The 25,837-nt window shown below is 38.2% G+C and overlaps 1 protein-coding gene across 10 annotated transcripts in view; it reads right to left on the reverse strand.

Annotated features, from left to right (window-relative positions):
• Positions 1-25,837, reverse strand: part of LOC105222374 (protein abrupt) — a 385,492-nt gene that overhangs the window by 68,089 nt on the left and 291,566 nt on the right. For 7 of the 10 annotated variants that reach the window (XM_049462420.1, XM_049462422.1, XM_049462417.1 and 4 more), the window contains one exon: positions 16,621-17,295. The exons of 1 other annotated variant lie outside the window; for it this stretch is intronic. In XM_049462420.1, the coding sequence (XP_049318377.1) occupies positions 16,621-17,295 (675 nt within the window). The remainder of the gene's footprint in view (positions 1-16,620; positions 17,296-25,837) is intronic. 2 more of the 10 variants (XM_049462423.1, XM_049462421.1) reach the window with 1 other exon arrangement.

A 25,837-nucleotide genomic window follows, 5' to 3' on the forward strand; every position in this document is an offset into this window, starting at 1 on the left:
TGATCGCGAATGTATGCAAACTTTGCTTGGTAGACTGCGTTAAGTGTACTTTGTTTAGGTAAGTTTAGTAAGGCATTCTTAAAAGATACTGTACTAATGGACCAAGGAGAAAATGTCTCAGAGCTCTTTTTGCTTCCGTAAAAAGATGTGAAATTGTCCCTGACATATTCAAGAGATCTGGATACTGCCGATGGTATTCTTAGTGGTCTTTTACGTGAGTTTGTTCTCGTGAAGGTATTTGCTAATGCCATGTTTGTCCCGTCAAGTTTTTTCGCAAGAATGCGATATATTGCATCGGCCACTCTGCTAGAGATGCTCGGCAAGCCGGATTCAGCAAGTAAAAACTTCGTTGGTGAAGTAGGGAATGCTCTAAGGCTCCGACGGATTGCTGTATGATAAGGCACAGAGACTTTACGCATTTGGGATGTTGAAAGTAAGTTGGCTAAATGAGTTAAGCTTCCCGCCCTCATACACCGCACAACACACCACTCACAAAGCAACACTGGCACACTTACCACACTTGGAGACAACACTCAGCGATTGGAAGCAACAGTCTACACCCACACACACACACCAATACACGCCGTTTATCAACCCACCAAACCTCTCCACAGCCCAACGAGCAAAAAGCCTCGTCCTGGAAGAAGCCGCCCCTTTCGACCGCGATTTTCGAGCAACACACATCGGCGGACGTTTCTACACGTTTTTTGGTATTTTCGGCACGCAGCTCCACGTTTTCTATATACATATTTTTCGTCATCTTCGGCGCGCAGCTCAACCACCGTTCCCACATTGGGAGATCCTCTACGCGCAGCAGCTGAACCAAAGCATTATCATCGTATCATTTTATAAAGACATATATACATACTTCACTGGTACCCGACCAGGGAGTCCACTAATTTAATACATTGTATCATCTATACACAATCCATTGTTATACATTGTCTCGCCTTCACTGGTATCCGAACAGGAGGACTTTTATTATAACCTTTCCGTTTCTTACAATAAAATTGTTATCTTGAAGTCAACAACAAAATACTTAAATATATTGCGTCCTAAAAGGAGTGGATATTGAAAACAAGTGGTAAGTTAACTATGGTCCTTCGAGCCATCCTAAATGGCACTATTGTGAAACAAAGAAAAAAATAATAATAATAAGAATAAAATAAGGAAAATTTGAAACAAAATTATACAGCCAAAAGTGAAAAAAAAGCTAAAAATATTAAGTTAAAGTGACAAACAAAAGTGAATAAGTGCGCAAGTGCAAATGCAAGTGCAGTAAAATTGACGAAAAAAAGAGAAAATAACAATTAAAAAGAGTGCAAGTGCAAACAGTATGTGAAATTATAAAAAAAAAACAAGATACATTGCCCGAAACTGAAAATAATAGAATATAAAAAGAAAATAAGTATAAGTGTTAAAAGTGCATACATACTTACCTATTCCATGTGCCCGCAAAAAGCCCAACAACAGAGTTCGGGTAGTGACAAAAAACAGGAAAACAAAGGAATTAAAATCAATTAAGAATACCCATACATATACATCACAGTGCGGTGAAAAAAATAAGCAGTTACCAAAAAAAAAGAAAAAAACGGGCGCGGAAAAAAGAAAACAAAACTACCTAACTAATAAATAAAAAAAAAAAAACAGCGGGCGCGTATATCTATACTAATATTATAAAGCTGAAGAGTTTGTTTGTTTGAACGCGCTAATCTTCGAAACTACTGGTTCGAATTGAATAATTATTTTTGTGTTGGATAGTCCATTTATCGAGGAAGGCTATAGGCTATAAAGCATCGAAGCTGCGAACAATAGGAGCGAAGAAACAGTAGTAAATGTGTAAAAAACGAGGGAAATTATTTATCTTTGAGGGCTTCCGTTCCTTGCGCTGCGAAAGCGGTTCAAGATACACAAAAGTTATGTATGAAAGAATTATATCTCTTTTAATGATCTAAATAAAAGTCCGTGAGTACCGTTTTTGTGATAACTAATTTGGTCGAAATTATTTGTTAGAGTTGTATTAATATAATAATATTAATTTTTCTATAGTTATTGTTATTTTCTTCTGTCGTTACATGCAGTATAAAACTATTCAAATTTTTGAGATAATCCGTAATTTTTGTGGTTAGCAGTCATTTTATTATTTTAGATCTTACTCGCTGATGTTCATTCTTGGATTCAGGACTTTACGCAGAAATGTTGTTGAAAATTGGTGATGGTTGTTTAGCTGTTGACATTGAAGGCTATATATTACTGTCAAGAGAATTTTGTAATTTAGTAGAAAGTGATGTGGATTTCATTGCTAATGTTTTTCCGGAATTTCAACAAAATTTGTGTAGTGATCAGTGGTTGTGTGCAAGAGCAATATTAACACCAAGAAATGAAATAGTAATAGGATCAACACTGATATTTTAAACGAGGTTCAAGGAAAAATGAAGGAATATTTGTCAATGGATGCAATTATAGATACGGAATTAAGTACTTCATATCCTGTGGAGTTTTTAAATTCACTTGAACTATAGGGTCTACCGTCACATAAACTTCAATTGAAACTAAATATACCAGTAATGCTTATGCGAAATCTAGATGCTCCTCTGCTATGTAATGGAACAAAGCTTCGGATAACAAAATTGGGACAGAACATACTTGGTGCTACTATTTTAACAGGTGTCGGTAAGGGAAATATTGTTATAATACTTCGGATACCAATTATTCCCACTGACTTTCCATTCAAATTTAAAAGGGTTCAGTTTCCCGTCAAGCTTAGCTTTGCTGTTACTATAAACAAGGCACAAGGACAAACATTACTGGTAGCAGGAGTGCATTTAGAAAACCCATGCTTCTCTCATGGTCAACTTTATGTAGCCTGTTCACGTGTATCTAATGCCCAGAATTCACACATATTTGCACCCGACGGGAAAACTTATAACATGGTCTACAAAAATATCCTAGATTAATACTTTGTATTTTATTTTTTTAAATTGTTAGAATTCAGAATTATTTATTTTTGTTACGGTGAAATATATTTTAACATTAGTTGTTGCATTTCAATACGCATATTTTAAGGTGTTGAATCTTCATTGTCTGTAGGAATTTTTAAAAATTGTTGATCTCAGCCAAGCAATAAAATTTAGTTATCATTTTGACTCATTTATATTATTATACCCTTACCCTTTATCTCTCACACTTATTTAATGGCTCTACTGCGGGCGAAGCCGCGGGTAAAAAGCTAGTATAATCATATATGTATTTAAAAAATACATATTAATTAATTAAAACGGGCGCGGAATAAAACAACAAACAAATAACAACAAGCCAGCAAGCAAGGAACCCACCGAACCATCCCAGGGCAGGATTACAGGGACAAAAACCGTCCGACCCACACCTTGGCCATTACTAATCCCCAAAATCCCATGAGGGATAACAAAGTGAGTCGTAATGATTCCTTTTAGTGTTTCATTTTTCAATTTCTGCATATATGTACTATATATTATTACGGTGAAAAATTTCTGACAAATTCAATTAACTTACATAGAATAACTCATCAAGTTATTCTCACTTTATTTATTGGTTTTGGAAAAAAATAAAAAAATACCGGTTATCAAACAGTTAAAAGTAACTTTTGGTAAAAACGGAAATACTGCAAGAAAACAGTTGGGTATAACCGACAACATATACATACATATACCATATATATATCGAAATATAAATATTTTAACTGTCATTTACTGCTTACCTTCGTGTATCAAAACACAAAATATGTATCTCCAAAAAAAAAAAATTTCAAGTATTTTACTTGCACAAGTGTCTGGCGATACCCCTTATGCTTGATCAAGCAATAAGCAGGATTGCTTTAAATAAGTAAGCTAAAGTAAATGCAAAAACAATAAAAAAATAGTTATATATATATGTATATATATATATATATATATATATATATATGTATGTATATAAACATAAAGAAAAAAAGGCGAGAAAAGGTCAAGAAAATCTAATCGAATATTTACATATATGCACTATTTCAATATATGTACATATCAGAGAACGGCATCGGCTGAATGAAAAACATTCGTGCGCACTCAACAGCCGAATAATCACACTGTTCGGATCAGCTGATCCAACATGCATGCGCTCACATTTCCGTTGTTGATTTTAAATTCACTCGGGTGTGTGCGATTTTTTGTTTCACTCCGAGTTTGTTCGGCTCGTGTTCAATATAATGATTTCGGACGCTTGCTCATTCGGTTCAACAATCATTGTTTTGAACAACACTCAACTCGCAAAAATCAACTCGTATGATTTTACTCATGCGCGCAGCAAGCGGCACTTTTTCTGCACAGATGAAACGTGAGAAGAACGAAAACAAAAACAAGCTACAACAACAAGCTGCAGTTCGTGGAACGCATGGGGCTTGCATAGAAATTGTTACTGTACATGCACGCTCACATCGTGTCGTCTTGTCGCTAATAGTTTACTCATAATCAATCAACTCAAATTGAACCGAATGAGGCTTTCGTCAACACATGCTCATTTTTTTGAACGCTGACTTTTGTTCAGTGAGTTGAATTGAGTGAGAAATTTTGAACCGAAGACTCAAGATCCTCGGAATGATGTGTACGGCAAAATTAGTTGATTTTTACTCATCACTCTGGTTTTTTCAGTGAGTTAGGTTGAATGAAAAAGTTCGCGTATGAGTAAATCAAGAAAATAGTGATTTTTGCAGTTCTCTGGTACATATATACGCTTTATTATACTTAAAATTTTATCATACGTATATATACATATATACTCAGCCGTTGAAAGCAAGTGCACTACCGGAATATTTGCTCTTCTACATAAATACATATATGTATGTAGATATATATTTCAACTCTTTATCATACTTACATATCTATACTCATTCGTTGGAGAGCATCTACCGGAATTTGTGCTCACCATAATACTTACATACGTACATATTTACGGAACAGTAAGAGAGTGCACAAACGATTTTATTTAACTTTTATTTTGTTTGGCTTTTCTATGCGCACGCTCAGAGGAAAAACAAAATACTCCTGCTTACGGGTACTCATACATAAGTACATATGTATACGGGACATTATACCCTACTAGAGTACCACAAATTTTTTATACCTTTGAAAAAAAAAACGCATTCACAAAAAATTAATCGATTCGGTAGAGAAAATATAAAACATCATAATATATATTTTTACATAAATAACCAAATAAATAAACTATTGCGAAACATTTATTTTACTTGTTCAAAGTCCAAATTGGCACATTTTCGGCAATACCCCTTGTTCTTTGGTAAGCAAAAACAAGCAGGATTGCGTACTTATGTACAAAGTGCATTGATCTCTTATACGAGTACTCATTTGCAAGTACATACAAACGGATTCGTCTATAGGTATACCCTATAAGACATACAAACACAATACCAATTATAATTAAAAATAAATTTTGCAATTTGAATAATTAAATAAATAATAAATAAATTTTTACTATTTTCGAGAATAACAAACAGAATTTTTGATTTAATCCGAAAACAACGAAACACGGTATTTGATTTATTTCGAAAAAAAAAATTATATATTCTATTATTAATAAAAGCTTTCGTGGAGAAATAACGGATTTGTTCAAAGTCAGTTTACTCTGATAGAAATTTTTTGATAAAATTGAACTTTTCTAAATGAACGCAGATTGTAAAGAATATAAATCTTCTCACTTACTAAAAGTACCAAACATGCTTTCGGACGAAAAAAGTCCATGTACACCTGCAGAAGCTACACGCTCAAAGCAAGGTGTTACAAAACAAAAAAGGGGGAAAGACATTATATACAGTATATTTATTGCTGAGAGTGACAGTTTTATAAAATACTGCTCTCGATTTTCATCTTCGCCGATTCAAGATAATTCTGAATCGGCATTAGAAATCAAAAAAGAAATTCTGGACAATTTTTGGATACGTCTCCAAGCTTCTTATGACGCAATAGTATAATCTGATGATTCAGATCTACCAGAAAATTTCAAATCCTCGGCTTACGCCAAATGTGAAAATTGCTAGACCAATTTGAAGAAACAAAAGCAATGATTAAAGATCAATTGAAACTAATTAAAGCAATTGCACCTACTCCACTTCCGCGAGTAGAGATGCCACAAGTACAAAGTCAAGAGGCAAGTTCAGGCATCCACCTCAAGGTGCCCGCATGTGACACTGAAATTTTCCATGGGGGTTATGAACAGTGGCCGTCCTTCCGGGACATGTTCACAGCCGTTTACATAAACCACCCAAAATTATCTAATGCACAAAAATTGTATCACCTCCGTTACAAAACGAAAGGTCAAGTTGGCGTCATAGTAAAACAGTTCGCATTAAATGACGACAATTTTAATATGGCTTGGGAAGCTTTAAAATCAAGATACGAGAATGAACGAATATTGGTCGATAAGCAGATAACAATTCTAATGAACTTGCCAAAAATTCAAAAGGAAACCAGTGAAGAATTTATCAAACTTCAATCCACTGTTTCCAATTGTTTGTCGATTTTATCGACCCAAAACATTCCCACAGACAACTGGGACCCTATACTGGTAAATATATGCACAGCAGCAATACAGTCTTTATTAATGTGGGAGCAATCGCTCTCATCACGTAAAAAATGCCCAACGTGCCAACAAATGAAAGATTTTCTCACTACCCAGTACGAAATCGCAGAAAGGGTAGACAAAAAAATATATACAAGTAAACCAAAAGGTATTCAGTAAGACTTCAATAGAAGCTTCCACAAGCCCCAAGCCAATAGCAACAACAATTTGAATAGAAGCTTCTTCAAAACACAATCGTTCTCATCTGAACAGAATAAATATAGATCATGCGAACTATGTACAGGAGGGCATAAGCTCTAATCTTACGAGAGATTTAAACAAATGAATATTATCGACCGCAACAATTTCGTGAAAACTAAAGAACTGTTTAAGCTCAGAGCCCTAATAGACCAAGGATCACAACGATCTTTCATAGCGTCTAGGGCACAAAATAGGCTAAATCTGCCAACAAGACAAGCCAACTTTGAAATTGCAGGAATGGGCGGAAGAGTAGTTCAAAACTCTAATAAAATCTGCCCCATTACCCTATTTTCCCCCCAAGCGGATATAAGAATACAAGCAGAAGCTATAGTCTTACCGCAATTTACCAATATGTTACCAAGCTATCATATAAATAGCAAGCATTGGGAAAAGGTATCACACCTTAAGTTAGCAGATCCCAACTGCAACACCCCCGCTCAAATAGACCTTCTATTAGGCAGCGATCTCATACCACAAATAATACTCGAAGGTATTGAGAAAATTTCAAACACACTTTTGGCACAAAAGACTATTTTCGGTTGGATCCTAAGCGGACTAGTTACGGAATCAGTCACAACAATGACAACTCAAGTTGGGGAAATCTCAAATGAATACCTCAATTCACAATTGAAAAAATTTTGGGAGATAGAAGAACTCCCCCCCATTTCAATCAAAACCCCCGAAGATCAGTATTGTGAAGACTTTTACAAAGCCACAACTACTAGATCAGATAACGGTCGGTATGTCGTACGACTACCACTAAAAACCTACTTAAAAAAGGTGAACTAAAACCAGAATATGATGGTGTGTTGGAAGAATACCTCCATTTAGATCACATGGAGGAAGTAAACCCATGCGAAAAAATCATCAATGGCAAATACTACTCATTTTACTTGCCACATCAGTAGTAAAGCCAGATAAAAAAACAACTAAAGTAAGAGTTGTCTTCAACGCCTCAAGATCCACTAGCTCGGGGAATTCCCTAAACGATATCCTGTTTACGGGACCCACGCTCCAACCTGATTTAATGCTGCTTATTCTAAACTGGCGTATATTCAAATACGTATTCAACGGGGACGTCGAAAAAATTTATAGACAAATACAAAGACGATCAAGATTTTTAGCGAATTATTTTCCGAAAATCCCCCAATAGTGCACTACGCGACTTCAAGCTAAAAACAGTGACCTTTGGCGTTAACTGTGCCCTATACTTAGCCATTCGAACACTCCATGAATTGGCTGAAAACGCCAAGTCAGAATTTCCTCTGGCGACCCAAGTGTTAAAAACACAAACGTATGTAGACGATATTCTGTCTGGAAGTCACAGTCTTCCACAAGCCCTCAAATCCGCAGGGTTTTCATTAAAAAATATTACGGCAAATCACCCAACTATATTAAAAAATATACCAAAAGAAAATTTGTTGGACACTAATTTCCTTATTTTCGAAAAGGAAAGTACAACAAAAACTCTGGGCATCCAATGGAATGCGATATCGGACCAGTTTTCATATACAACTGAGTCCATATCCGCACTATCCGCCATTACAAAACGCCAAATTCTCTCCTCTGTGGCAAAACTTTTTGACCCCGCAGGATGGCTATCGCCAATTATGATACAAGCCAAAATCCTGATACAAGAATTATGGCTAGATGGTACCGACTAGGACGAGCAAGTAAAACTACTTCGTTTAGAAAAGTGGTCCCAGTTCGCGAGCAATCTAAAAGATATTACACAAATACAAATCCCACGATGGGTAAATTATTTCCCAGAGCACAAAGTCGAACTACACGGCTTTTGTGGCGCCTCTGAAAAGGCGTATTGCGCCACTATATATGTTCGCACACAAAGCGACAAGGCGACCACAAGCCACTTACCAGTTGCTAAAGCAAAAGTGGTACTTGCCAAACTAGCATCCATAGTGCAAACGCAACTGAATATGGCAAAAAATAAATTATATCTCTGGTCCGATTCCGAGATTGTCTTAGCCTGGTTGGAAAAACCACCACATGCATGGAAGACGTATATCTCCAATCGAATGTCTCAAATTCTTGACGTAGTGGGATCAGCCACTTGGCGACACGTACCCAGTGCTGACAATCCTGCTGATCTAGGTACAAGAGGGTGCAAACCTCTGCACCTTGGCACCACCACCCTCTGGTGGAATGGCCCCCGGTGGTTAACAGAATCTCCCGATTCTTGGCCACAATCGCCAATGCGCAACATAATTGCCCCCGAAAGTCGAAAAATCGACACCTACCACACAATATGGGATGATAATGACATTCTTGAACGATTTTCATCGTTTTCCCGAGCACTCAGAGTAGTCGCCTATATTCTCAAATTCGCAGAGCGACTCAAACTTAAGGTAAAGGGAGCAACTTGCCATCAATGCGAAACATTGACGCACCAAGACTTACAAAAAGCAAAGGTCGCTCTTATCGCATCAACCCAAACTAAGAGAATCGAAGCCAATTGACAAAAAGAGCTCACTCTTAGTACTAAACCCATTCATAGATACGAAGGGTCTACTTCGTGCAAATGGTCGGCTTGTCAATTCAAGCCTAACGTAGAACGAACGTCATCCTATTGTTATACCAGAGAGATCGCAACTTGCCACATTATATCTCAATTATGTCCACGTACTATTATTACACACAGAACACCACAACAACGGCAAGACATTTATAGGTGCTCAAAGAGCCACCGAAAAACAGTTTGTGGACTTTATCAAACAAGTTGCACCTGAGATTGTACAAAAGTACGCTCCCCAAGGCATTAACTGGCAGTTCATCCCTCCAAGCGCTCCACATATGGGTGGTTCATGGGAATCAGCGGTAAAAAGCTTTAAATCCCACTTTCAAAAGTAGAGAAGTAGTAAAGAAACTACAGATTTAACTTTGAAGAATTTACAACATTATTAATTCGTATTGAAGCCGTTCTCAATTCACGGCCATTGACGACACTCTCGCAAGATCCCTCAGATCTAACAGCTCTTACACCAGGGCACTTTCTCAAAGGAGCACCCATTCTGGCCATACCTGAGCCAGGCGTGGAGTCGCTTTCCTTACTAAATAGATGGGAAAGAATTAAAATTCTCTATCATGATTTCAGCCGCCGATGGAAGGAGGAGTATATAAAGGACCTTCACAAAAGGTACCGCTGGAAAACTCTCGAAAAGGCGCCAAAGCTTGGAGATTTTGTCCTAATACACGACGATTGTCTCCCCCTTACAGAATGGCGGCTTGGTCGAATAGAGAAGCTACATCAAGGCTCCAATGGTCATATACGAGTTGTTGACCTCTGTGCTCAAAACGGAACGCTAACCAGACCGCTCGTTAAAGTATGTTTCCTAACAATCGCAGCTAATAGCGAAAATGCACGTAATGAACAATCCGTACAATAATACCGACACGAAGAAATTGAAACATCCGTTAATAACTAAAACCGAAGTCAATAGCACATACGATAAATCATAAAGATATTAAAAAATAATGAGTAGATTAGTAAACTCTGAAAAACCAAATAAAGTTGGTTACAAATCGCACAATTTCATAATAAATAGAAATGACTTGCAACTAAAGACGACCTTTTCTCCATACAGGCAAACATGGATTCAGAGAGCATGTCAACTCCAACACCAACACTGCGATCGGCCATCAGTGTTCCTGGGGTTGTCCCAACAGCGACGCCCCGTACAATCACCGCATCAGCACCGTCAACTGCAGCTCGTAATGGCACACGAGCAGCTGCAACCACACCGTCACCACCAGCGGAGCAGCATCGCATATGATGCCCCCTTTGTCGGCGCCCCCATCGACTGCAATACTGTGGACTCTTCATGGGCATGTCACCCATTCAGCGGCAGCAGGTAGCACAGGCGCATGGGCATTGCAACAATTGTCTGGCACCCACGCACGCGACTGGGGACTGTGACTTTGGGGCTTTGTGCCAAATGTGTGGCAGGCAGGATCACACGCTGATCCACCGCACCCCAAGACATGAGGTTGGTCGGCCACCTGCCACTCGCAGACCGCAGCAACCCAGCCGTGTGGCACGATGACGAAGGCCGGCACCACCTCCTGAGTCCCGTCTATGGCGTCCGCGAAACGCAGCACCCACCAGGCGCCATCGTCAAAGGCCACACTACCGGCGCACGTCCGGACTTAGCAATGTTGTGGCAACGTTGCAACAACTCCAGCGATTGCTAAGCTGAACATTCGCCTAGGGGGGCCGGGATGGCAAAATGAGTTAAGCTTCTCGCCCTCATACACCACTACACCACACAACACGCCATTTACAAAGCAACACTGGCACACTTACCACACTTGGAGACAACACTCAGCGAATGGAAGCAGCAGTCTACACCCACACACGCACACCAACACACGCCGTTCATCAACCCACCAAACCTCTCCACAGCCCAACGAGCAAAAAGCCTCGTCCTGGAAGAAGCCGCCTCTTTCGACCGCGATTTTCGAGCAACACTCATCGGCGGACGTTTCTACACGTTTTTTGGTATTTTCGGCACGCAGCTCCACGTTTTCTATATACATATTTTTCGTCATCTTCGGCGCGCAGCTCAACCACCGTTCCCACATTGGGAGATCCTCTATGCGCAGCAGCTGAACCAAAGCAATATCATCGTATCATTTTATAAAGACATATATACTTCCACTGGTACCCGACCAGGGAGTCCACTAATTTAATACATTGTATCATCTATACACAATCCATTGTTATACATTGTCACGCCTTCACTGGTATCCGACCAGGGGGACTTTTATTATAACCTTTCCGTTTCTTACAATAAAATTGTTATCTTGAAGTCAACAACAAAATACTTAAATATATTGCGTCCTAAAAGGAGTGGATATTGAAAAAAAGTGGTAAGTTAACTACAAGTGTTTTGCAAAAGGTAAAGTCGTAAAGTAATTGTCCATTGTTATATTTCGGCCACTTCCTTTGAATGCAGCTGCAAGTTCTTTTACGACTTTCTCTCCTTGATTTTTTTTTCGAACATTGGCAGGTTTCTCAGTGTAAAGAATTCCCGACAAGGAATACGCATTTTCAGCATCGCAAATCCACCAAATTTTTATGTCATATTTAGCGGGTTTCGTAGGAATGCACTGTGTAGATTTTGTATGCTCATGATAAGGATAAAGCTGCTCATCGATTTTTAAATATTCCGTAGGTTTGTGAACTTTACCAAAATTTGCATTCGACATTGTCCATAAATCATGTATAGGAGCAGCTTTATCATTTTCTGTACGTGCTTGGCGTGTATTGACACCATCAAAACGAATATGTATAACGCAAAAGTGATCGAAATCTGTTGAAACTCATCGCCGCACGATAAAGAGGATACGAGTTATTCTTCCACATATCGATAGTATGATCCGCTTTCGAATTATTGGCGCCAAAGCAAATCAAAATCCCAATGAACGTATACATTTCTACCACAATTACCGAACGCCACGCTCTGTTCGATTTAGGATTTTGCGCGTTATGGTCTTTATAGACTCTTAGAGCTTTCTGGTTAGTATTGCGAACAATAAAATCAACCATTTCAACTGAGATTATAGTCTTACATGTATCTTCTATGGACAATGTTTATGTTGATCTAGCAGGCCCACTTTTCTGTCGCAAAATATTGTGAGAAGCAGTTTGTCGAATTTCAGTCGGCTTCATACACCAGACAGTTTTGCCTTTCGCAAACGCGGCTGCGGCTGTGTCGTCTGTTTCACTCTCTTCTGACTCACTGGTGATCTTCCATTACGTACTGCCAATTATTATCTCTCATAAATGCTCGATTGAGTCCACAAAATGTTCGAAATTGTTCGATTAATAGTTAATAATATCTATTTTAACGCAAATCCACTCTATGATCATCGACTTTCCGTGCTTTACACGATATTCCTGATCAAGTGTTCACTTCTAACTGATTCACAGTTACCAATCTACGTCACTGTGTACTCCGAAGTCACTGAAATGAGCCTATTCCTCGATACTACCACAACTACAAATATTTCGAGCACGTGTCGACGTGTAAAGTTGAAAACAGACCGTGTCACACCCGCAAAGCGCGGGAAATCCCAGTCCCGTTTTCTCTTCCGGAAAAATAAAATGTGGGACAAGGGTCAAACACAGCTAAAATACTCGTTATATTCTCTTAAGAGAATTAATTAATTGTTTTTTTCAGAATTTCGTTCGCTTCCAAACTTCGAAGGTATTTTATTATAGCGGTGGGTACCCGGAGACCCTGGGTCCTCATTACCGTGGCTAAAACTAGGTGCTCACATAAGGGTTAAGAAGATTTAGACAGCACATCATCTAACACCTAAGCTCTGCACTTCCTAGAAAGTAAGATAAAACTTTGTATCTAAAATATTTGTATAAAAGAATGTGAAATTAAGATGTTTTAGTTTTGTAGTTGAAACGAACTCACTAGAATCACGTCTTTTATGATATTTTTAAAAACCCCCGCGTTCGTTCAAAATATAATTTTCACGGATAGAGAAATGTGAAATCTTACAGAAATGTATTTAAAAATTATAAAAAAATTTTAAGTATTTCTTATTTTTCGTCATTATAGCTCTACACAGTATCTGATGAGGTATAATCTAAAATAATGCTTTGTTTTATGCATGTCTTTCTATGTTTGTATTCAAATATTTATGTTCATCGTTTTTGGAATTCTTTGACACGAAGGCAATAAATGGGTGCGATGAAATAACGGGTGATTTTTTTGAGGTTAGGATTTTCATGCATTAGTATTTGACAGATCACGTGGGATTTCAGACATGGTGTCAAAGAGAAAGATGCTCAGTATGCTTTGACATTTCATCATGAATAGACTTACTAACGAGCAACGCTTGCAAATCATTGAATTTTATTACCAAAATCAGTGTTCGGTTTTTTTTTTTTTTGGACAAATTTTGTTCAGCGATGAGGCTCATTTCTGGTTGAATGGCTACGTAAATAAGCAAAATTGCCGCATTTGGGGTGAAGAGCAACCAGAAGCCGTTCAAGAACTGCCCATGCATCCCGAAAAATGCACTGTTTGGTGTGGTTTGTACGCTGGTGGAATCATTGGACCGTATTTTTTCAAAGATGCTGTTGGACGCAACGTTACGGTGAATGGCGATCGCTATCGTTCGATGCTAACAAACTTTTTGTTGCCAAAAATGGAAGAACTGAACTTGGTTGACATGTGCTCGCGATTCTATGGCCATTTTGAGGGAAAACTTCGGACAACAATTCATCTCAAGAAATGGACCCGTAAGTTGGCCACCAAGATCATGCGATTTAACGCCTTTAGACTATTTTTTGTGGGGCTACGTCAAGTCTAAAGTCTACAGAAATAAGCCAGCAACTATTCCAGCTTTGGAAGACAACATTTCCGAAGAAATTCGGGCTATTCCGGCCGAAATGCTCGAAAAAGTTGCCCAAAATTGGACTTTCCGAATGGACCACCTAAGACGCAGCCGCGGTCAACATTTAAATGAAATTATCTTCAAAAAGTAAATGTCATGAACCAATCTAACGTTTCAAATAAAGAACCGATGAGATTTTGCAAATTTTATGCGTTTTTTTTTTAAAAAAAGTTATCAAGCTCTTAAAAAATCACCCTTTATATGGGTATATAAAAAATATGAATACGAGTCTAACAACTAAGAAAGGGCTAAGTTCGGGTGCAAACGAACATTTTATACTCTTGCAACTTACACGAAATAGGAATAGGATAGCTAGGAAAACTTCTAAAGGTGCAGAGGATTGCAATCCAAGTAATTATATAGACAGTTGAATTTCCCTTACTCGAATCACCATAGTCTACAAAAAATCTTCGAGCTAAAGAGACTTCGAGTTATGGAAGGAAATTTTAAATTGGCATTAGAAGCCAAATATCATAAATACTTCCACAAAGATACATTAGGGGGATTCTCTTGCTCTTGCAAAACCCTTGCACGGTACACGAGTTGCAGATTTTTCCACCTAAGGCGACAAGTACAACAACAAACACGCAGAAAAATATTTGCAAAGGCTGTAAAATATGTCAGACCGAAACCCATGTTTAATTTCGTGCAATGACACGTAAAACAAATAATAGCAACCCTGTGCTAGCTGTCATTTTACTTTAATACATATTTTGACATTAAATTGTTGAGGAAGGTAAATTTAAATAGATTTTAAAATTTCTATTTAAATTATAAAGATTTGTTACAGTTTTTTTGTTAAGAATGAATTATGAATGCAGAAAGTGCGCTAATCCACAATAGCCATGCACAATAGTCATTTACAATAAATTGACCGAATCAGTCGATCATATATCACTAGATTTTGCAATGGGTACTCTCGCGCCCTTGTATATTTCGGTATAGGATTTTTGCAATCTGCAATCTTGGAAGAGAAATAGAATCCCCCTATTGTTATCTGTAAAATACGCTCTCTCATTTTCATAGAGATAGCTCATATGTACATGTACACATATGTGGTATAAAGTTTCCTTGAAATTCTAAAATCGTTGTGTTAAATATATGACACACATACATACCATTTTAGGTAAGAATTTTCTATGAATTTCACTTACATATCTCACACATTGATTGATATATGTAGGTTCTGGGGTCCACATATGTGGTATCTAAGGACGTGAACAGTTTACCCTGTTCGCAATTTCTGGACGTGCAAAGTGTTATCCCAATATATTCATTGGCGCTTGATTTGTATACTGGAAGTGAAATAATCAGATGGAATTTAAAGTTCAGTTATAAGGGAAGTAAGCGTGGTCCTAGTCGATTTCGCTCTTTTGGGTACTGTAACATAGGAATCTCAAAAGCGTGTTAAATGCCAAATTTAATTAAAATATAATAAAATTTAGTTAAATTAAGTAGACCAGCTCCGAGATATATAATTTCAAAAATGAGCGGTGTCATTCGCATTACATAATTTTGTCCCCGTCTCTTATAAAGTCATTCATCTTGAGGATCAAATTTAGTGACTCTGGTGATTTATCACGTTTTTAGTAATTTTTAACAGTACCTTTATATGGAGAGTGAGAAGAGTTGTGATCCGATTTCATCCATTTTCACACTTTCGGTAGGGGTTTCTGTCGGACTTATATTGAACGTATTTAATAATTTTAGATTGAAAGGTTTGGGAGATACATATGTACATTAAACTTATTAAGGGGCGGAGCCACGTCCACTTTTTAAATTTTTTTAACCCACAGTTGACCATTGCTACCACGATCCCCTGCTCTAAATGACAGTTCTATGTCTTAATTTAGTGCTTAGTTGTGGCAATTTACCGGTTTTCGTTTAATGCCTTGTGGGTGTGGCGATGGTCCGATTACGACCATCTACGAGCTTGTCCTTACTTCTTTTACAAGGAACCAATGTACTGAGTTCATTACGATATCTCAGTTTTTACTCAAGTTATCGCTTGTGCAGGCAGACAGTCGGTCGGACAGACAGCCAGACCGTCATTCGGATTTCAACTCGATTCATCATCCAAATTATTTATCTACATAACCCTATGTCTAACCCAATTAGTTTTAGGTGATACAAACAACCGTTGGGTAAACAAAACTGTTGTACTCTTCAGTAACATGATGCAAGAGTATGGAAATGAATAGTTTAACTCTGTGGATTTAATTAGTAGTTACGATCTATTCAGCAGAACTACATATTTCGCACATAGGACTTATACATTTATCTCTTCTTGATACCGACCGCGGTCTGACACCATTTTATATAATAGTACAAATTACTCACCAAAAGTATTTTCTGTTAAAAATTGCAAAAGGTGAAGATCAAGAAGATTTTGGTTTGCTGTTGACTGTCCGCTGGGTAATTCTTTTTGCGCGCTTAATGCAGCAGCCGCGGCAGCAATAGCTGCATCATTTCTAATGTGTGAAATTGACCTATTCTTATGTCCAATATCCAAAACATTTTCTTGTTTGCTGTTATATTCCGCAGAAGAGCTATTTAAATTCAATCGACATGCAGTTAAATCTTCCGGATCATCATCAGATTCGATATTTGTTTCATAAGTTTCTGTATTTTGTTGTGTATTATAGCTGTAGTCTATACCTCTTATACTAGTCGTATTTGCAGGCGATCCATGGTCACGTAAGTCATCCGGTGAAATTTTTACCCCTGCCTTAGTTAATAAACGCGAAGCCAATACAGGGTCAAAAGCACAAGGCATTGGTAGCACAGGAAGATCTTTCGTAGATATACCACGGTGTTGACGTGACATATGTGAATGCAACGAATTACGAGATTTCGCAACAGTACCACATAAAACGCATCTATATCCTGGACAAACGGTATGCTTATCCTCAAGATGAGTACGCAGCGTATGTGCCGACCTATAAATTTTTCCACATTTTGGACATGGTCGTGGATCTGTGGCTCTTACTCTCATTTCCACTGAACGCTGGGAGCCTGAATAAAAAGCATATATAAGTAATTTATTTTTCTTGAAACTAATGATACATATAGCACATAATAAAAAATATTTTAATAAATTTAAATAAGAACAAGTAAGGAACAGCAAAGTTCGGATATAACCGAACATTTTATACTCTTGCAACTTGCTATATTATATTGGCCGATATACAAAGTACGCGATATATAATCACCCCAAAGTTTAAAAAACTGTATATTAGGTAAATGGAGTCTAAGGGGAGTATTGACCCGTTACAAACCATTTGTAATGCGCAAACATACTACCATTAGGATAGGACTCCCTCTAAATTTCAATTATGTATCTCACACATTGACCAATATTTTCGGTCAAAAGACACTTATAAGCCCTGAGGTTCACATATTTAGTACCTAAGGGTATAAGCAGTTGTGGTTCGATGTGCGCAACTTTTAATCATAAGATGATACATTAATTGACTTTTGATTTATGTATTGGAAAGTGAAAGTTTCAACTGGTATTTAAAATTGTGTTATATGGGAAGCAAGTGGTTCTAGTCCAATTTCGCTTATACTGTAACTTAAAAACATTAGAGGAATGTCACGTACCGAATTTGGTTCAAATCGGTAACGCGGTTCTCGAGATATCTGATTTCACCTAAAAGTATACGGATCAACGCCCATATTCCAATTTTGACGCTGGCTCTTTAAAGACCAATTATACCATCTCGGGGGTAAAATTTGATATACCTGGCGTATTTAATTATTGATTTATCGCGCTTTTAGTATATTTGACAGAACTCCTATGTGAGGACTGAGTGGGGTTACCATCCGATTTCATCCATTTTCATTTAGCAGTTGTGTGCTGTGCGAATTTGGTTATTATAGCTTTAGTGGTTAAGGAAATATGTAAATTAAAACTATTACCCTCTGAGCGTCATTAATTTGTCTTGGACTCGCCTCTGTGGAGCAAAAAACGCACTCAATACACACGAGAAGCTGCAATCACAACAGTCGAACGATTTTCTGTTCGACTTGTTCTCCTGCTCCCTGGGAGCATTCATCAGCAGCTCTGTATAAGGGAACATGAGACGGTATTTCAAGCTCATTACGCACAGCTGCATACGAAAACACGATAACGAAACTGATAAGGAGCATGAATCAGTCCTCTCTCTTTCGTGAACTCGTATTTTGCAGACAAAGACGCCAAGTACTATTTGGAAGGGTTGCAGAGATGGGAGCATCGCTGGGAGAAGTGTGTGGAGTTACAAGGAGACTATGTAGAAAAAAAAAAAAATTTGGAAAAGTCGCGTGCATCATGGTTAGTTCGGTTATTTATCGGACAGCCCTCGTATTACATACCACATCACTGCGTACTGAAACCCACAAGCGCATCAACAAAGTTACGAGTAGTGTTCGACGCCTCTTGCCAAACTACGACACAAACATCGCTAAATGATTTACTTTTAGTTGGACCAACCATCCTAACAGAGCTGTAGATGTTACTACTGCGCTTCCGTTTGTATCGTTACGCTATCACCGCAGATGTCACTAAAATGTACAGGCAAGTATCTTTGAATGAAAATGATCGTAAATTTCATTAAATTCTTTGGCGAGCTTCTGCAGACGCAGATCTTCTCACATACCATCTCAACACTGTGACATATGGTACCGCCTCAGCTCCATATCTAGCAGTGCGAAGCCTTCACTACTTACCAGATAAGCATATGGCAGAATTTCCAATTGGCACTGCTGCTGTAAAGACATCTTTCTATGTTGATGATTTTCTATGTGGTGCGGACGACACAGATGCCTTACACACATTAAAGGAAGAAGTTATTGAGATACTTCAACGCGGACAGTTTCCTCTATCCAAGTGGATTCCAGATTTCATGGAAAGCCAAACTATGAAAGAGCTAAGCATTACCGACGATTTTACACTTGCACTTGGGGTGACTTGGATCAACGCAACGACACGTTGTTGTTTTCATTCGCACCAAAGCAAGTTCACAAGTCTGTCACAAAACGCACAATACTGTCCATCGCATCGTCGCTGTTCGATCCACTTTGAGTGCTCTCACCACTCGTGATAACTTCAAAAATCATTATGCAGGAATTGTGGCTGCTAAAATTAGATTGGGACGAGTCGGTTCTCCAACATATACAGCAAGCCTGGCATTGTTGCTTAGCATCTCTTAACGCGCTTTCATCACTCAGCCTGCCTCGTTATTGTCTGCTACCAAATGCTCGCGACATACAGTTACATGGATTTTGCGACGCATCAATTCGGGCATACGGATCGGCGATTTACATACGCATAGAAGACTCCGACGGAAAGGTCGCTGTACATTTACTCACTTCGAAATCAAGGATCGCACCAGTAAAAAAGCAGTCTCTCCCAAAACTCGAACTTTGCGGTGCCCACCTTCTCGCTTGCTTGAATGCTAAGATAAAGAACATATTCTCATCTGTTTACATAACTACTTTCTTTTGGACTGACTCGCAACTAGTTCTACATTGGGTAAAACAGCACTCTGTTACGCTGTCAACATTCGTGGGCAACAGGGTATCTGGCATACAGGAACTGACTGCAGGTGGACAATGGAGGTATGTGCCTTCCAAAGAGAATCCAGCCGACCTAGTATCTCGAGGCTGCCTTGCTGCTGAGCTCAAGTCTTCAATATGGCTTCCTGGTCCTCCCTTTTTAATGGCAATTAAATGGCCAAGGCACTTAGGTCATATTGAGCTTGACATGGATATTGTGAACAAAGAGAAACGCAAGAAGACATTTGCTGTAGTTAAAGAGGTAAATTACTTGATCGATGTCATTGATGGCATAAGCTCTTATCTCCATTGTCTGCGTCTCATCGCCTGGCTCTTTCGGTTCAATGATAAATGCAGACGAAAGCCTATGACAAACCCCATTTCGCATATTCAATATTCAGCAACAACATTTTTCAAACGATATTAAATTGCTTCGAAAAAACCAAGCTCTAAAAAGTAGCTTGAAGTTTCTTACTCCATTCTTGAATAACGTAACCGGTTTTGAACTGGAAAGGTTGGTGGACGTCTGGATTATGCAGATTTACCGAAATCCCAGAAGTATCCGATCCTACTACCCAGCGATTCCCAATTTGTACTAAAATACGTTCGACACCTACATTTGCGAAATTTTCACACAGGACCAAAGGCATTGGTCGCCTTCATCAGATTAGAATTTTGGATAGCCAACGCTAGAGATGTTGCTCGTCGCATCGTTCGTTTCTGTGTGCATTGTGTTCGTTGTAAGCCAGTGCTGTTACAACATGTAATGGGCCCACTACCAGTTACATGTATTACACCTGCACACCCATTTGAACGTTGCGGAATCGACTTTTGTGGACCAATAAACACATATCTTCGAATTCGAGGAAAACCACCTACCAAGTCATATTTAGCTGTGTTCGTGTGCCTCGTGACTAAAGCTGTGCACATCGAGGTGATCTCTGACCTATCAACAAACGCATTTCTAAATGCATTGAAGCGAATGAGTGGTCGTCGTAAAATGCCAGGTGATATCTTTTGCGACAATGCTACCAATTTTGTGGGTGCATCAATCCAGCTAAAAGACCTCAAACAGTTCTTATTCAAGACTGAAACGTTAAATGAAATCTATAAATATTGTTCTTCTGATTTTATTAATTTCCATTTTATTCCACCCAGGGCACCTCACTTCGGCGGCCTCTGGGAAGCTGCGGTAAAAAGCGCGAAGGGGTTGTTAAATCGCACATTGGCAAACACTAAACTGACATTCGAAGAGTTAAACACCGTTGCTGTAGAAGTAGAAGCCATTCTTAATTCCCGTCCGCTCTCTTCAATGTCATCAGATCCTAACGACTTTGGTGCACTGACACCTGGTCATTTTTTGGTCGGTGATTCTTTGCGTGGCTTGCCTGAGCGCTCATTGGAGCTGTAGACCGTTTCACACCTTGATCGCTACAACACAATCACTGCCATCAAACAAAGTTTTTGGCGTCGCTGGTCTGTTGACTATATAAACGACCTACGAGTCCGTGTAAAGTGGACAACACCTTCACCTGATCTCACTAAGGGTGATTTAGTGATCATACATGATGACAATCTGCCACCGCAACGTTGGAGATTAGGTCGGGTCGAATCAACCGTGCTTGGACGAGATGGCCATGTTTGAGTGGTGAATCTCCGAACTGCCAATGGAGCTCTTTGTAAGCCAATACATAAATTAGCCATTCTTCCGATTTGTTGAAAGATAGTCCTTTCAACGGGGGCCGGGATGTTGGGTCACCCTAATGAGAGTGACCCGTGCTCCAGATAAAAGTAATGAATTGTTAATATAACTCTCTTTTTATCTCATTGCTTGTTATTAACTCAATTTATGTTGCTTACATTTATACACACATGTATACAATAGGGTGTGTCACTCTGAGGCAACCTTTTTTTTTCAACTGAAAAACAAGCTCAAAACTTTCGAAAATGTGAAAAAAAACCCCAAAAGATGAGCTCTTAGTATTAATATTAAGAGGTGGCTATTTCAAATTTTCTGATTTCCATATAAATAACATGGAAAAAAAATCATTTTTTTTTTGTGGTGGTTATTGTGCGGATGTTTTAAAGTGCACGCGACGGCGGCCAGTAGGGATGGTGAAATCGATTCCGGGTTTACTCGAGAATCGAGTTTTCTCGTAAAATAATCGATTTTTCGAATGTCAAGAACCGATTCTTAATCCACTTCGACTACTGAAGGTCGATTTTTAAAAATCGTATAAAATGAACTGGTTGAAATATAAAAAATACGTGAGCAGTCACATAGAGAAATCGGAAAGCTTGTAAATGAAAAAAGGCGTGCAAGACGAAAATTACAGATAAATAAATAAATAACTTCATCCATCTTGGAACCAGCATCAACGCAAATGTGCCACGAAATGCAACGCAGAAGAACTTTTGCTAGCAGGTGCTATTTCGGATTGAGGGGGTAATTCAGAACTAAAGTTCTCTATCGATGAACAAAGACTAAATTTTATAACCTGCTCATCATTCCCGTTCTGCAGAGGTGCAGAAGCATGGACGATGACAACATCTGACAGACGAACTTAACCGACCTTAGCCTTTCCTTACTTGATTGCCAATTTGATATGGAAATTGGAAGTTTGGGATGTGGAATTTTAGTTGCCTAAAAATTACAAAGCAAAATATTTATATTAGTACATATAGAGATAGTATACATATATCGCTCATTTGCTGCAAGACCGGCATAAGTCAAAAAAATCGATTCGCCAGAAAACGCGTTTAAAGTTTTCAACTTACTACAACCTTACACGGTGACTCCAACCTTACACCTCTTCTCAAGCGGAGCACATAAGAGGTATTCATATGAATTTTTCACTCAACGTGAAGTATGATATAACGAACAATTCTGCAGCATTAACTCAAAAATCACGTTTTTTGAATTATGCCGGTCTTGCAGCAAATGAGCGATATGTATATTTTTTTCAAAATTATTTTATTTATTGGATCTACTTTTTCTTAAAGCCTAACAATAAGTTATAAAATCTTAAATTTATTTAAAAACTATGCAGGCTCAAGCAAGTGATTGAGCTGTTTTGGTGATATGTCGCTCTTTAATACGCAAGCATATCTCTTCTTTTAAGTCGTGTTTGATCGCAAGAATGTACCAAGGCATTAGCCAAAGGGTTTGGGTGATGTCGGAGTTTAGATATATATTTAATTCTGCTATCTTCTACTTCTTTCTTTACCATAGGAATACCATGGTCTTTATGGATATTTTCATTACGCATGTACCATGGTGAACACGTGATTATTCTAAGCATTTTCGATTGGAACTTTCGTATTATGTCAATATTAGTTGAAGAGGTCGTACCCTACAGTTGAATGACATACATTCAAATTGGTTTTATGACCGCATTATATAAAATCCTTTGTTGTCTAGGCTAAGTTTGGAGTTTTTATTTAAAAGCCAATTTAAATTTGCAGCTCTTATCTTCACACATGTTATATTACTAGAGATGTGTTTTCGGCACATGAGTCTTCTGGTGGTGAATATCAAAATATGTTACTACGTTCGCTTGAGGTACTAAAATATTATTTATCGTATTTTTACTGCCGGGCACTTTGGTCTTAGCGAAAATGTAATGCTTACACTTCTGTTCATTCACATTTATACGCCAGTTCGCTAGCCATTCTTCGACAGAACCTAAAGGCCCCGCTAATATTAATATTAAAATGTGGCATTTGTTACGGCTTCAATATAGTTGTGTCGTCCGCAAAAGTTGAAGTTAATACATTATTAGCTGTTGGAAGATCTGCTCTATATACAATGTATTGAGTTGGGCCTAAAACACTGCCCTGTCGTTCGTCAGATATGAAATCTCCCACTTTTACCATAAATTTTCTATTTTTTAAATAAGACTCCAATGTTTTACGAGGGCTGTCCGATAAATAACCGAACTAACCATGATGCACGCGACTTTTTCAAAAATTTTTTTTTTTTATTTTTCTACATAGTCTCCTTGTAACTCCACACACTTCTCCCAGCGATGCTCCCATCTCTGCAACCCTTCCAAATAGTACTTGGCGTCTTTGTCTGCAAAATACGAGTTCACGAACGAAATAGCCTCCTCATTTGACGAAAATCTCTGGCCGCCGAGCGCAGTTTTAAGTTGAGGAAACAAAAAAATGTCGCTTGGTGCTAGATCCGGTGAATAAGGTGGATGGTCAAGCAGGTCGAACCGCAATTCGTGGATTTTCGCCATGGCGACTGTTGAGGTGTGAGATGGTGCGTTGTCTTGGTGGAACAAGACTTTCTTTTTTTGCAAATGTGGCCAATTTTTCAAAATTTCTTCCTTTAGCTTGTCCAATAATGATGCGTAGTATGCTCCTGTTATAGTTTTTCCTTTTTCAAGATAGTCGATAAAAATAATTCCATGGCTGTCCCAAAAAACACTCGCCATCACATTCCCAGCCGAATACACAGCTTTAGGTTTTTTTGGGGCTGGTTCCCCCTTTTCAATCCACTGTTTAGATTGGATTTTTGTTTCGGGCGTATACTGATGAATCCAAGTTTCGTCTACAGTTATCAATCGGCGCCAAAACTCGGTCTTATTGCCTCTAAACTGAGCCAACAGAGCGCTAGAAATGTTCATGCGCGCACGTTTGTGGTCTAGCGTAAGCAAACGCGGCACCCAACGCGCGGACAGCTTTCTCATGCCCAAATCTTGGTTTAATATGTGACAAACAGTTTCTTTTGACATCTTCATAATCTCAGCTATTTCCCTAACTTTAATCCGGCGGTCGTCTAGTACCAATTGATGAACTTTAGCGATGTTATCGTTAGTGGTTACAGTTTTTGGACGCCCAGGACGTTCATCATCTTCCAAGCTCCTGCGAGCACGTTTAAATTCAGCTGCCCAAAATTTTACGGTGGTAAACGATGGTGCAGAGTCACCATACACAGAGTCCAACTCATCTTTGATTTGTGAAGGTGTATTGCCTTTCAAAAATAAAAATTTAATTACAGCTCGATATTCAATTTTTTCCATTTTGGTGAAATCACCGAAATAGACTCACAAAAACGACTGTCAACAGATAATTGCGCAAGATAAATTTCTGAAATTTTGACGAGTAGTTATTATAATATGCACAATTTGAAGTAGAAACTTTTTTTTCAGATGTGCCGCTAGCTTCACGTTGAGGTCGGTTATTTATCGGACAGCCCTCGTATACAATTCTAAAGGTAGATTTTTTTAATCTTATATAAAAGACCTTCGTGCCACACCATATTAAATGCCTGAGCTACATCTAGAAATATTGCTGAACAGTACTCTCTGTTCTCAAATGCTTTCCTTATCTCGTTAGTAGTTCTATTTAATTGTTCTATTGTGCCATGTTTCGCACGAAATCCGAATTGATTAATTGGTATTGTATTATTTTCGTGGAGAAAAGGAGTCATCTTTGATAGTAATACTCTTTCAAATACTTTTGAAAGACAGAGTAGAAGACTGATTGGTTTGTATGAAGACGGCTGTGTTAAGTCTTTCCCAGGCTTATCTATCAATATGCGGCTTTTTCCATGAAATTGGATAGTATCCGAAATTAAGAATTGCAGTGAAGAGCAATGAGAGCACCTACAGCAATAATTGGTAACTCAATTAGCATTTTAGGTGAAATATTATCATGTCCCGGCGACTTTTTTGGATTAAGTTCTTTGATAATCCCAATAATATCAGATGATGAAGTCTTAAGTGTATATTTGTATGTATAGTATATCCGAATTACCGAATTATAAAATATAAGAAAGAAACCAAATAAATAAATTATTACTATTTAATGATTTTACTACAATTAGTTCACATTTTTGTCAAAGAATACGTAGCTAAAAATAAACTTTTGTTGTGCAAAATTTAATTATCCAATAATAATTTCGCGTAAAACATTTTAGTTTACTTAGAAATATAGCTGCCGACGAAATATTAGAAAAGGAAGGTCAGAATTTATTGTTAAGTACGGACAAAAGAAGACAAAGAAAAGT

Source organism: Bactrocera dorsalis, chromosome 1 (assembly GCF_023373825.1).
Source record: "Bactrocera dorsalis isolate Fly_Bdor chromosome 1, ASM2337382v1, whole genome shotgun sequence".
Taxonomy (NCBI): domain Eukaryota; kingdom Metazoa; phylum Arthropoda; class Insecta; order Diptera; family Tephritidae; genus Bactrocera; species Bactrocera dorsalis.